Source organism: Artemia sp. Qi Xiang Cuo, chromosome 15 (genome assembly GCF_049724085.1).
Source record: "Artemia sp. Qi Xiang Cuo chromosome 15, ASM4972408v1, whole genome shotgun sequence".
In the NCBI taxonomy this organism is placed as follows: domain Eukaryota; kingdom Metazoa; phylum Arthropoda; class Branchiopoda; order Anostraca; family Artemiidae; genus Artemia; species Artemia sp. Qi Xiang Cuo.
The window spans coordinates 5051750-5064277 of NC_142808.1; the positions used below are offsets into that span (position 1 = coordinate 5051750).

Below are 12528 nucleotides of genomic sequence, written 5' to 3' on the forward strand. Positions count from 1 at the left end.
ACTGGATGTTTTCCATAGAAATTGCCTACGGATTGTTTTGGGCACAAGGCTGACTGACCGTATTTCAGATAGAACGCGGTAGGATAAGTGTGGTTCAATCCCGCTTTCTAGGGCTAAAATGAGAGAAAGGTTGAGATCGCTACGTCTAGTTCTGCGGATGAAGGATGACAGATTGTCCTTTCTGGCCAACTGTCTAAGCCTAAACGGAAAGTAAGCCGTCTACATCTGGGGTAGGAGGATGTCGTAAAGAGAGCTTTAAGGGAAATGGGAGCTTCCTGCGAATTATGCTTTAAATAGATTGGGATGGAGGCGGAGCGTGCGTAGCTTTGTTGGCCTCAGCTAGCTTGGTAGTGCGATGTGTTTTTAGTAGCAGTAGTAGTAGTAGTAGATTGATATAGCTAAAAAACTGCACCATTCTAAACTAAATCTAAATAGGCTAGAACACCATCTATTCCTAAATCTATTAATCTGACCATTAAAATCTACTAATAAAATATCATATTTCTACGTGGGATCTTATCCCAGGTAGTTGTTCCATGTTACCACCGTGTTATATTACTTGTCCATGTGAGTGCTGGGCTAAGTTATCGGTTACTAGTATCTCAGACAGTTGGCTCAATAAGGGCATACAATACTATGACTGATACCTTGACGTTTGGTCATGAAATGGGTAACTCGAGTCTATTTTTAATACCTTGCGACCGTAAGCATGACCGAGAAGCTTTTTTAGTCTTCATGAATCCTACTCCTTTACTATGTAATCCATCCTTCCAACCTAAGTAAATAAATTCTATATCACCGAAGTTCCTGTTTCCCTCCTCATGAAAAGTAATGTGTTTCACTAGTTCAGGTCAGGGGCTAAGGCTTCTTCTCAAGAGTAGGAAAAGGATTTAAGCCATCGTATAACTGGACAGTAGAATTTCCTGTCAGCTTCAATTGAATCGAAGCTTTGAATCACACTCGTAGCTGTTTACACCTGGCAACGTTCTTCTCTCAACAAGAGTCAACGTCCTGCCAAAGAAATATCAAACCTATTACCCCCGAATCGCTATATATTCACGCCCACAAGCATACCCACATACAGTCCACATTACCACAAGTATTTAGCCCAAAATACCACAATAGGGCGGCAACCTATAACAAGTGATAAAGCTAGGTAGAGGTTACTCGGCCCATCAAAAAAAACAAAAACAAAAAAAAAACAGAAGATATACACGTTAATCACAATGCAGTGCAATACTATATGATTTACTAGACTTAATTCCTTCGAACAGTTCCCCTCCTAAAAGACATCTGTAGTGCTGTTTATAGTCCCGAAAGCGTTAAGAAAAGTGGTAAAAGATTCATACTAACGCAACTGCGAGGCTGAACAAGAATGACTTTCCTTCCGGGAATAGTCACGGAGAAAGAAGCTTTATGTGCAGCCAATTAATATCAGGGTACTTATAATTACCGAATTAATATCAGGGCACGCAACTGCGAGGCTGAACAAGAATGACTTTCCTTCCGGGAATAGTCACGGAGAAAGAAGCTTTATGTGCAGCCAATTAATATCAGGGTAATTTTAATTACCCAATTAATATCAGGGTACGCAACTGCGAGGCTGAACAAGAATGACTTTCCTTCCGGGAATAGTCACGGAGAAAGGAGCTTTATGTGCAGCCAATTAATATCAGGGTACTTATAATTACCGAATTAATATCAGGGCACGCAACTGCGAGGCTGAACAAGAATGACTTTCCTTCCGGGAATAGTCACGGAGAAAGAAGCTTTATGTGCAGCCAATTAATATCAGGGTAATTTTAATTACCCAATTAATATCAGGGTACGCAACTGCGAGGCTGAACAAGAATGACTTTCCTTCCGGGAATAGTCACGGAGAAAGAAGCTTTATATGCAGCCAATTAATATCAGGGTACTTATAATTACCGAATTAATATCAGGGCACGCAACTGCGAGGCTGAACAAGAATGACTTTCCTTCCGGGAAAAGTCACGGAGAAAGGAGCTTTATGTGCAGCCAATTAATGTCAGGGTAGTGGGTAATATCTCTTTCTCTCCTGCTACCCTGTATTTTTTAAAGTCACTTTTGAACATCGTTACTTTTTCTTATCTACATATACTATTGATATGTGTCCGTAGCTCTCGGTAAATCACAAATCTTCAGTTCTATAAACAAAACCACGTAACGCTACACAACGGGTGTTTGGAAATTGAAGGCAATCGAGCATTTCACAATATGTTGTACAGGCAGTTTCTTTCATTAACGGGAACGAATTTCATATACGTTTTCATATATAGTCCTGCGTTTTGGATATGACAATTTACCTAATTATAATGTTTACTGATAACGCAAAAATCACCTACCCTTTCCACTAATTCTTTAAAGCCTTGGAATTCGTAAAAACTTTTGAAACAAAATCCCAAGCACATGGACGGATCAATACGACGAAATGGCATCTTCTTTGGAATCCTACAATGAAACGATTCTAGTGGAAAGTCTGGGTTATGAACATTCACAGCAGGTTGGCAAAAATGAGGATCAAAATATATCAGACTCTCATCTAAAATGAATTCAAAATTGATTGAAAGACATAAAAAAATCAAATAACAAAAGAGATAAATACATAATAAATGGGAAGCTCTGGAGTATTAACAAACATGGGAATTTGTCAGAAATGAACCCAGTCTTAGGTAATATCGAAGACGACACTGCCTTTCTATGAAGATAAATAAAAGCTCGAATAGGGATAAATCGTTAAAAAAAAAACATCAAAAGCTATACTGGATATTTCGATCACATGTAAAATGATCGTCATCAGAAAAAATACTATATTTCTGCTGATGATGATCACTACATGTGATCGATATATCCAGTATATTATTTTGCTGTTTTTTTTTCACTATCTAATAAAAGTATTTATCCCCATTCGAAATATAATTTATTGACCCAGCCTTAAATGTTAGTATTGACCAGGCTGATTATCTTCTTTCAAGCAATGCAATTTATCATTCCAGCGATACAAAAGATGAAGATTGACGGTCTATCACATCTAACACAAACACACTTAAGAAGAAGCAACCAAGTTTTTGTTTTCAAGACTATGCAGCATTGCTTTTAAGGGGTCTAGCACACAGAAAACAAAGCCATGTTTTCAGGCTCAGCGCTTTCTTTAGATGCAACCAAGTGTCAGATCTGACAATACAAACATTGCAATATATGAGGATAAGAAGGAAAGGAGGTGATTGAAACAAAGTTCAAGTTACACTCTGCACCGAATCTTGACGAGGGAAATTTTTACGAAGAGAAGAGGTTGGGAGTTATGCAATAAACCATTTCTAAAATTCAAAAATCAAGCTTATTTAGTTTTGTAATAACTTTAATCCGTATGTTTAATACTAGTATCAAAGCCTGCCAAATTTTGCGTGTGGGGGAGGAGAGGGAATAATTTTTTTTTATCCTCGCAAATGAGTACTTCATAGGTTTTCTTCCTTTTTTACTTGTCGCCGTACAGGCTCTGCTGCTAGAACGACACGGGAAAAAAAGAGAAAAGAACACATAATAAAGTAAAAAGTATAGAACACAGGAATGAAAATTTACACAGAAGAATAGAAAAGAGCATGGAATAGAGTGTTGAATAGAATGTAGAAAATACAAGTATTGAATAGTAGAGAAAGGTAAAATATTTACAGAAATGAAGAGAATACTTCAATGTATTACTAGGGCTAAGATCTGACAGAAGACGGTAGCTTTCTTGAACTTAAGGCAGTCTGTGTTCTGGTAAGTATGATAGAAAAGATAAATAAAAAGAAAGTTTCTCGGAAAATCAGGACTTCTTTGAATAAATATCTAATAAGAATAGCAAAAATTTTCCCCATCCCTATAGGAGTAACGGCCCTCGAGGAAATTATAGCCTAGTAAACAACGTAGAATTTGCGCTGGATTCTGACTAATGGATAATTCTTCTGGGTTTGGCCTGTTTTGGTGGGCTAAAAAACCTCTTCCTAGATGATTTGTCTATTATGGGTTGCCTCCTCGTAGTAGTAAAATTTTTCCAGGCATGAAAACATAATGAGTCAGGGGTAATACGCTTCGGATTGTAAGTGCTGGATTTTGACAGTTGTTGATAGAAAAGTATCGACAAGAGTGGAAAACCATGTTATGACCAAGATGGGCCCGGTATTGCACAAAGTCTCAGTTCAACTGGAGGTCTCAGGGACTTCTTGATGTCCAGTTCGAAGCCCAGAATAATTTTAGGAAAATGGTTTGTGAAGTCGTTGATGGTGTCTTAGGAAAGAAACTTAGAAACAAAGCTGGGAACATTAGGGAAAAAGCTTTAAGTTTAATAGAAAGAAGGAGAGGCTTATACAACAATTTTTGAGAGGCAGATCACAGGAAATTAAAATGAATGTAAAGAAAGTAGAGAAAGCATTAAAATATGAACTAAGGTGAGAAGCGGAGGCCATGGATAAAATTGTCAAAAATCTGGATGATGCAGCCAGATGGCATTATAGTAAAATATTGTGTTGGCATGTTAATAAATTGAGAGAGAATAGTAGATCTGGACTTTTCAAACATAAAGATAGGAATAAGGCCACAACTATTAATAAGGAGAGATTTAAAGAGACATGGGTAGAGCATTTTGAGAATGCACCAAACCATGATAGAGCTTTAGGAAAAGATATGGAGAAGAACGAAAAAGTTTGTGACACTTTGGATGCGACACTTGCGAAAGAAGATTTATTTTGTGAGGAAGAATTAGTGACAGTACTAAAAAAGACTTAAAAAAAAACAATAAGGCTCCAGTGCTCCAGTTGCTGATAGTGGGATAATTTAGTTTTTTAAATATAGTTGTTTTGAGTTTAGAAATAAATTACTGAAGATTATGAATATGGCTTTTGAAAAAGAGGAAGTACCTAGCTTACATAAAGATAGGAATAGGGCCACAATTATTGATAAGGAGAAAATTAAAGAGAGATGGGTAGAACATTTTGAGAATTCGCAAAACCGTGATAGAGTTACAGGAAAAGATATGGAGAAGAATAATAAAGTTTGTGAAACTTTGGATGCGAAGAAAAATATATTTTGTGTTAGTGACAGTGCTAGGATTAAAAAATAATAAGGTCCCAGTTGCTGATAGTGAGGTAAATGAGTTTCTTAAATATGGTGGTTATGAGTTTAGAAATGAGTTACTGAAGATTATGAATATGATCACAGGCAGCGCGCTAGCGCTGCCTATGTAAAGAACGATGTGGGCACAATGTGTAGTTTTTTTTGGTTCTCCATACCAGGGCACTTCGTATCGAGGAGGTTGTCGTGGAAACTTCAAAAAGGGCTCATTCGATTGGAAATTGGAGTGAATAGTGCCCTTTTTAATAGTCGAAAGTGATTGGAGGGCAACTAGCCCCCCCCCCCACACCCATAATTCCCCCAAACACATCCAATAAAAATTTTTAGATAGCCATTTTGTTCAGCGTAGTTGATTTCCAGATAGAAAATAGGTTTATGAGGAGGACACTCCCCCACAACCCTCAGGGCAAGGGTTTTAAGTTATGCCCTGGGGGCATATAAGGTTCTTATAGAAGGCGTTGTCATAGAAACTTCAAAAGAGGCTCCTTCGATTGGAAATTCAAAGGGCTAGTACCATTTCCAATAGTCGAAAGTGATTGGAGGGCAACTCACCCCCACCCCCATCATTCCTCCAAACTGATCCAATCAAAATTTTGAGATTGCCATTTTGTTGAGGGTAGTTGATTTCCAAATAGAAAATATGTTTTTGAGGAGAAAACTCCCCCACAACCCTCGGGGCAAGGGTTTTAAGTGTTGCCCTGGGTGCATATAAGGTTTTTATAGAAGGTGTTGTCGTAGAAACTTCAAATTTTTTTTATTCGATTGGAAATTCAAAGAACTAGTGCCCTTTTTAATAGTCGAAAGAGATTGGAGGGCAACTAGCCCCCCCCCCACGCCCATCATTTCTCCAAGGACATCCAATAAAAATTTTGAGATAGCTATTTCGTTCAACGTAGTTGATTCCGAGATAGAAAATGTATTTTTGAGGAGGACACTCCCTCACAACCCTCAGGGCAAGGATTATAAGTTATGCCCTGGAGGCATATAAGGTTTTTATTGAAATCTTTGTCGTAAAAACTTGAAAAAGGGCTCATTCGATTTGAAATTCAAAGGGCTAGTACCCTTTTTAATAGTCGAAAGTGATTTGAGGGCAACTATCCCCCCCCCCCTCTCGCACCCACCTTTTCCCCAAACACATCCAATCAAAATTTTTAGATAGCCATTTTATTCAACATAGTTGAAAATTTTGGAAATTAGGTCTTTAAGGATGACAACCCCTCCCCTCACAGCCCTCAGGCCGAGGGATATAAGATATACCCTGGAGGCACATAAGGATTTTGTATTGAAAGCGTTGTCCTAGCAACTTCGAACAGGGCTCTTTCAATTGGAAATTGAAAGGCTAGTGCCTTTTTTAATAGTTGAAAGTGATTGGATAGCGACTAACATCCCTCTCACGCCCACCATTTTCCCAAAAACATCGAATTAAAATTTTGAGATATCCATTTTGTTGAACGTAGTTGAAAGTTCTGGAAATTATGTCTTTTAGGATGATAACCCCCTAAGAGCCCTCAATGCAAGAGATGTAAGTTATGCCCTGGGGCATATAAAGTTTTTATTGAAAGCGCTGTCGTAGAAACTTCAAAAGGGCTCATTCAATTGGAAATTGAAAGGGCTAGTGCCTTTTTTATTAGCTGAAAGTGATTGCATAGCAACTAACGCCCTTCTCACGTCCACCATTTTCCAAAACACATCCATATGAATTTTGAGATATCCATTTTGTTCAACGTAGGTGAACGTTCATAAATCATAGGCAGCACGACCGCGCTGCCTAAGTAAAGAACGGGGACACTCGAGAACGAGACAAGAAACGGGGACTAAGTAAAGAGGAGGACACTCCCCCACAGTCCTTAGGGCAAGGGTTTTGAGTTATGCCTTGAGGGCATATAGGAATGATTTTGGCACAATGTATTATTTATTATTTTTTTTCCTTTAGACCAGTACACTTCGTATCAAAGAAGTTGTCGTAGAAACATTAAAAAGGGTCGATTCGATTGAGAATTGCAGTGGCTTGTTCCCTTTTAAATAGTCGAAATTGATTGGATGTTAATTAACACCCTTTCCACGCCAACCATTTCCTAAAACAGATCCAATCAAAATTTTGAGATGGCCATTTTGTTCAGCGTAATTGATTTCCAGATAGAAATTATGTTTTTGAGGACAGTCCCCCTTAGGGTAAGCCCTTAGGGTAAGGGTTGTAAGTTATGCCCTGGGGGCATAACTTACAACCCTAGAAGGCTTTGTCGTAGAAACTTTAAAAAAGGCTCAATCGATTGGAAATTAAAAAGGCTAGCGCCCTTTTAAATTGTCGAAAGTGATTAGAGGGCAACTAAACCGCCTCTCATGCCCACCTTTTCCCCAAACACATCTTATCAAAACTTTGAGATAGCCATTTTATTCACCGTAGTTTTAAGTTCTGGAAATTAGGTCTTTGAGGATGACAGCGCCCCCCCCCCCGCCCTCTGGGCAAGGGTTGTAATTTATGCCCAGGGGCATATAAGGTTTTTATATAACGCGTTGCCATAGAAACTCCAAAAAGGGATCATTCGATTGTAAATTGAAATGGCTAGTGCCCTTTTTAATAGTCGAAAGTGATTGGAAAGCAACTAACTACCCTTCCACGCCCACCATTTCCCCAAACACATCCAATAAAGATTTTGAGATAGCCATTTTGTTCCACGCAGTTCAAAGTTCAGGAAATAATAACTTTGAGCCGGACACTCCCTCCATAGTCTTCAGGGCATGGATTATATGCTATGCCCTGGGGTTACATAAGGTTTTTATTGAAATCTTTGTCGTAGAAACTTGAAAAAGGCTCGTTCAACTGGAAATTCAAAGGGATAGTGCCCTTTTTAATAGTCAAAATTGATTTGAAGGCAACTAGCCCCTCTCTCAAGCCCACCTTTTCTCCAAGCACATACAATCAATATTTTAGATAACTATTTTGTTCAGCGTAGTTGATTTCCAGATAGAAAATATATTTTTGAGGAGGATACTCCCCCACAACCCTCTGGGCAAGGGTTGTAATTTATGCCCAGGGGCATATAAGGTTTTTATATAACGCGTTGCCATAGAAACTCCAAAAAGGGATCATTCGATTGTAAATTGAAATGGCTAGTGCCCTTTTTAATAGTCGAAAGTGATTGGAAAGCAACTAACTACCCTTCCACGCCCACCATTTCCCCAAACACATCCAATAAAGATTTTGAGATAGCCATTTTGTTCCACGCAGTTCAAAGTTCAGGAAATTATAACTTTGAGCAGGACACTCCCCCCATAGTCTTCAGGGCAAGGGTTATAAGTTATGCCCTGGGGTTATATAAGCTTTTTGATGAAATCTAGGTCGTAGAAACTTGAAAAAGGGCCCATTTAATTGAAAATTCAAAGGGCGACTGTCTTTTTGAGTAGCCAAAAGTGATTTGAAGGCAACTAACCCCCCTCTCAAGCCCATCTTTTCTCCAAGCACATCCAATCAATAGTTTAGATAACCATTCGGTTCAGCGTAGTTGATTTCCACATAAAAAATATATTTTTGAGGAGGATAGTCCCCCACAACCCTCAGGGAAAGGGTCGTAATTTATACCCTGGGGTGCAAAAAAGGTTTTTATAGCAGGCGTTGTCGTAGAAACTTCTAAACAGGCTAATTCGATTGGAAAAAGGGCTAGTGCCCTTTTTAATAGTCGAAAGTGATTTGAAGGCAACTAAACCCTATCTCACGTCCATCTTTTCTCCAAACACATCCAATCAATCATAGGCAGCACGCTAGCGCTGCCTGAGTAAAGAACGATGTAGGTACAATATGTTTTTGGTTGTTTTTTTTTCTCCGTACCCGGGCACTTCGTATCGAAGGAGTTGTCGAAGAAACTTCGAAAAGGACTCATTCGATTGGAAATTGGAGTGGCTAGTGCGCTTTTCAATATTCAAAAGTGATTGGAGGGCAACTAGCACCCCCCCCACGCCCATCCTTCCCCCAAACACATCCAATCAAAATTTTGAAATGACGATTTTTTTCAGAGTAGTTGATTTCCAGATAGAAAATATGTTTTTGAGGAGGACACTTTCCTACAACCCCCAGGGCAAGGGTTTTAAGGTATGCCCTGGGGGCATAGGCTGTAAGGTTTTTATAAAAAGCGTTGTCGTAGAAACTTCAAAACAGGCTCATTCGTTTGGAAATTCAAAGGGCTAGTGCCCTTTTTAATAGTTGAAAGTGATTGAAGGGCAACTAGTCCCCCCCACGCCCATAAGTCTCCCAACATGCATCTAATAAAACTGTGAGATAGACATTGTATTCAGCGTAGTTGATTTCCACATAGAAAATATATTTTTGAGGATGACACTGCCCCATACGCCTCAGGGCAAGGGTTTTAAGTTATGCCATGGGGGCATATAAGGTTTTTTTATAGAAGGCGCTGTCGTAGAAACTTCAAAACAGGCTCATTCGATTGAAAATTCAAAGGGCTAGTGCCCTTTTTAATAATTGAAAGTGACTGGAGGGCAACTAGTCCCCCCCCAAGCCCATCATTCCCCCATACACACCCAATCAAAATTTTGAGATAGCCATTTTGTTCAGCGTAGTTGATTTCCAGATAGAAAATATATTTTTGAGGAGGACACTCTCCCACAACCCTCAGGGCAAGGGTTTTAAGTTATGCCCAGGGGGCATATAAGGTTTTTATAGAAGACGTTGTCGTAGAAACTCCAATTCGATTGGAAATTCAAAGGGCTAGTGCCCTTTTTAATAGTCGAAAGTGATTGGAGGGCAACTAGCCCCCCCTCCACGCCCATCATTCCCCCAAACACATCCAATCAAAATTATTAGATAGCCATTTTCTTCAACGTAGTTGAAAGTTTTATAAATTAGGTCTTTAAGGATGACAACCCCTCCCCCCCCCACCGCTCTCAGGCCAAGGGTTTTAAGTTATTCCTTGGGGCATATAAAGTTTTTATTTAAAGCGTTGTCGTAGAAACTTCAAAAGGGCTCATTCAATTGGAAATTGAAAGGGCTAGTGCCTTATTTAATAGTTGAAAGTGATTGGATTGCAACTAACGCCCCTCTCACGCCCACCATTTTCCCAAACACATCGAATTAATATTTTGAGATATCCAATTTGTTCAACGTAGTTGAAAGTTCTGGAAATTAGGTGTGTTAGGATGATAACCCCCTCAGAGCCCTCAGTGCAAGGGTTGTAAGTTATGTCCTGGGGGCATATAAGGTTTATATAGAAAGTTGTTTTATAAATCATAGGCAGCACGATCGCGCTGTCTAAGTAAAGAACGGGGACACTCGAGAACGAGACAAGAAACGGGGACTAAGTAAAGAGGAGGACACTCCCCCACAACCCTCAAGGCAAGGGTTTTAAGTTATGCCCTGGAGGCATATAAGAAAGATGTTGGCACAGTGTATTATTTATTATTTTTTTCCATTAGAGCGGGGCACTTCGTATCGAAGAAATTGTCGTAGATACTTCGAAAAGCGCTCATTCAATTGGAAATTGGAGTGGCTTGTGCCCTTTTTAATATTCGAAAGTAATTGGAACGCAACTAACATCCCTCCCACGCCCACCATTTCCCTAAACACATCCAATCAAAATTTTGAGATAGCCATTTTGTTCAGCATAGTTGATTACCAGATAGAAATTATGTTCCTGAGGACAGTCTCCCACAGCCCTTAGGGCAAGGGTTGTAAGTTATGCCCTGGGGGCATATAAGGTTTTATATAGAAAGCGTTGTCGTAGAAACTTTTAAAAAGGCTCATTCGATTGAAAATTCAATGGGCTAGTGCCCTTTTTAATAGTCGAAAGTTATTGGAGGGCAACTAACCCACCTCTCACGCCAATCTTTTCCCCAAACACATCTAATCAAAACTTTGAGATAGCCATTTTATTCAACGTAGTTTTAAGTTCTGGAAATTAGGTCTTTGAGGATGACAACCCCCCAGAGCCCTCAGGACAAGGGTTATAAATTATGCCCTTGGGGCGTATAAGGTTTTTATTGATAGCGTATAAACTTCAAAAGGACCCATTCAATTGGAAATTGAAAGGGCTAGTGCCTTTTTCAATAGTTGAAAGTGATAGGAGAGCGACTAACGCCCCTCTCACGCCCACCATTTTTCCAAACATATCCAATAAAGATTTTGAAATAGTCATTTTGTTCCACGCAGTTTAAAGTTCAGGAAATTATACCTTTGAGCAGGACACTCCTCCCAAAGTCTTCAGGGCAAGGGTTATAAGTGAATCCTGGGGGCATATAAGGTTTTTATTGAAATCTTTGTCGTAGAAACTTTAAAAAGGGCTCATTCGATTGGAAATTCAAAAGGCTAGTGCCCTTTTTATTAGTCAAAAGTGATTTGAAGGCAACTAACTCCCCCCTCACGCCCAACAATAGGTTGCATGAAAAGTGTGGTTCAATCCCGCTTTCTAGGACTATAATGAGAGAAAGGTTGAGATGGCTAGGGCATATTCTGCAGATGAAGGATGACAGATTGTCAAAGATTTTTCTAATCGGCCTTCCATCTAGGGCAAAAGGAAAAGCCGGTCATCCTCGACTGAGATCCAAAACAGCAGTGTATAATTCGGCCACACGAGATTTTTTTTTTCCGTTACGTAGCGTGCAATCCGACAACCAGGGCTAAATCTATTCTATCCTATTACCAAAATCCTATCAAACCTAGCTTTAGTCTAATAATTGAAATTCATTACAAAGGAAATGATATCAGTTGGAGTCGAGCCCACGCTCTGCTGCAGAGGCCGACCTTAAGATATGACGATTCACCATTATATTCTCCATAAAACATTGTAATCTTAATGCAACTTTGCAACTCAATACTAAACGTTTAAATGAACTGGCCTACTTAAAAACCGTCTGTTATTTGCTGGTATATATTGATGATACTAGTTGGCACTAAAGCTATTTTTTGGGGGGTACAATTTGTATAATAAACAAAGTATGATAGAGCTCTACCTTGCCATCCCGTGAAATACAATGAATGATTCGGCCTTCCTCCAATAATTCCGATCGTACACTCCATCGCTAATATCTGTTTTAGACAAGGAACATAAGATTGATTAAATCTTTCGAGTCCAAGTAAGGCGGGGATCATTACTATTACGTTGTTTCTTGATCCGTCTTCATTTTGCAGTAGTTTTTCTACTTCAGAAGGAACAACTAAAAGAAAATATTTTATAAAAATATTTTTTGAACTATAATGCCCTCTAAAGATAAAAAAAGGGTAAATCCGGTCTCCATTTAAATTTTTCATGTTTTTGAAAAATCTGTCAATATCGAACAATCCATTTAAGCAATATTGCAGAACAAGCAATGTGTTAGGTTGTTTAGGGTGCTTTTCATCAAAATTCGCCAAAATAAAACGATAATCCCAGCATCTAATTCAAAACAAATTGA

At 39.0% G+C, this 12528-nt stretch overlaps 1 protein-coding gene across 4 annotated transcripts in view; it reads right to left on the bottom strand.

The window, feature by feature from the left end:
* Positions 1-12528, bottom strand: part of LOC148943256 (cysteine protease ATG4D-like) — a 73276-nt gene that overhangs the window by 3774 nt on the left and 56974 nt on the right. For all 4 annotated transcript variants that reach the window (XM_089101925.1, XM_089101926.1, XM_089101928.1 and 1 more), the window contains exons 7-8: positions 12088-12291; positions 2367-2563 (exon numbers count right to left, since the gene is read on the bottom strand). In XM_089101925.1, coding sequence (XP_088958051.1) covers positions 2367-2563; positions 12088-12291 — 401 coding nt within the window. The remainder of the gene's footprint in view (positions 1-2366; positions 2564-12087; positions 12292-12528) is intronic.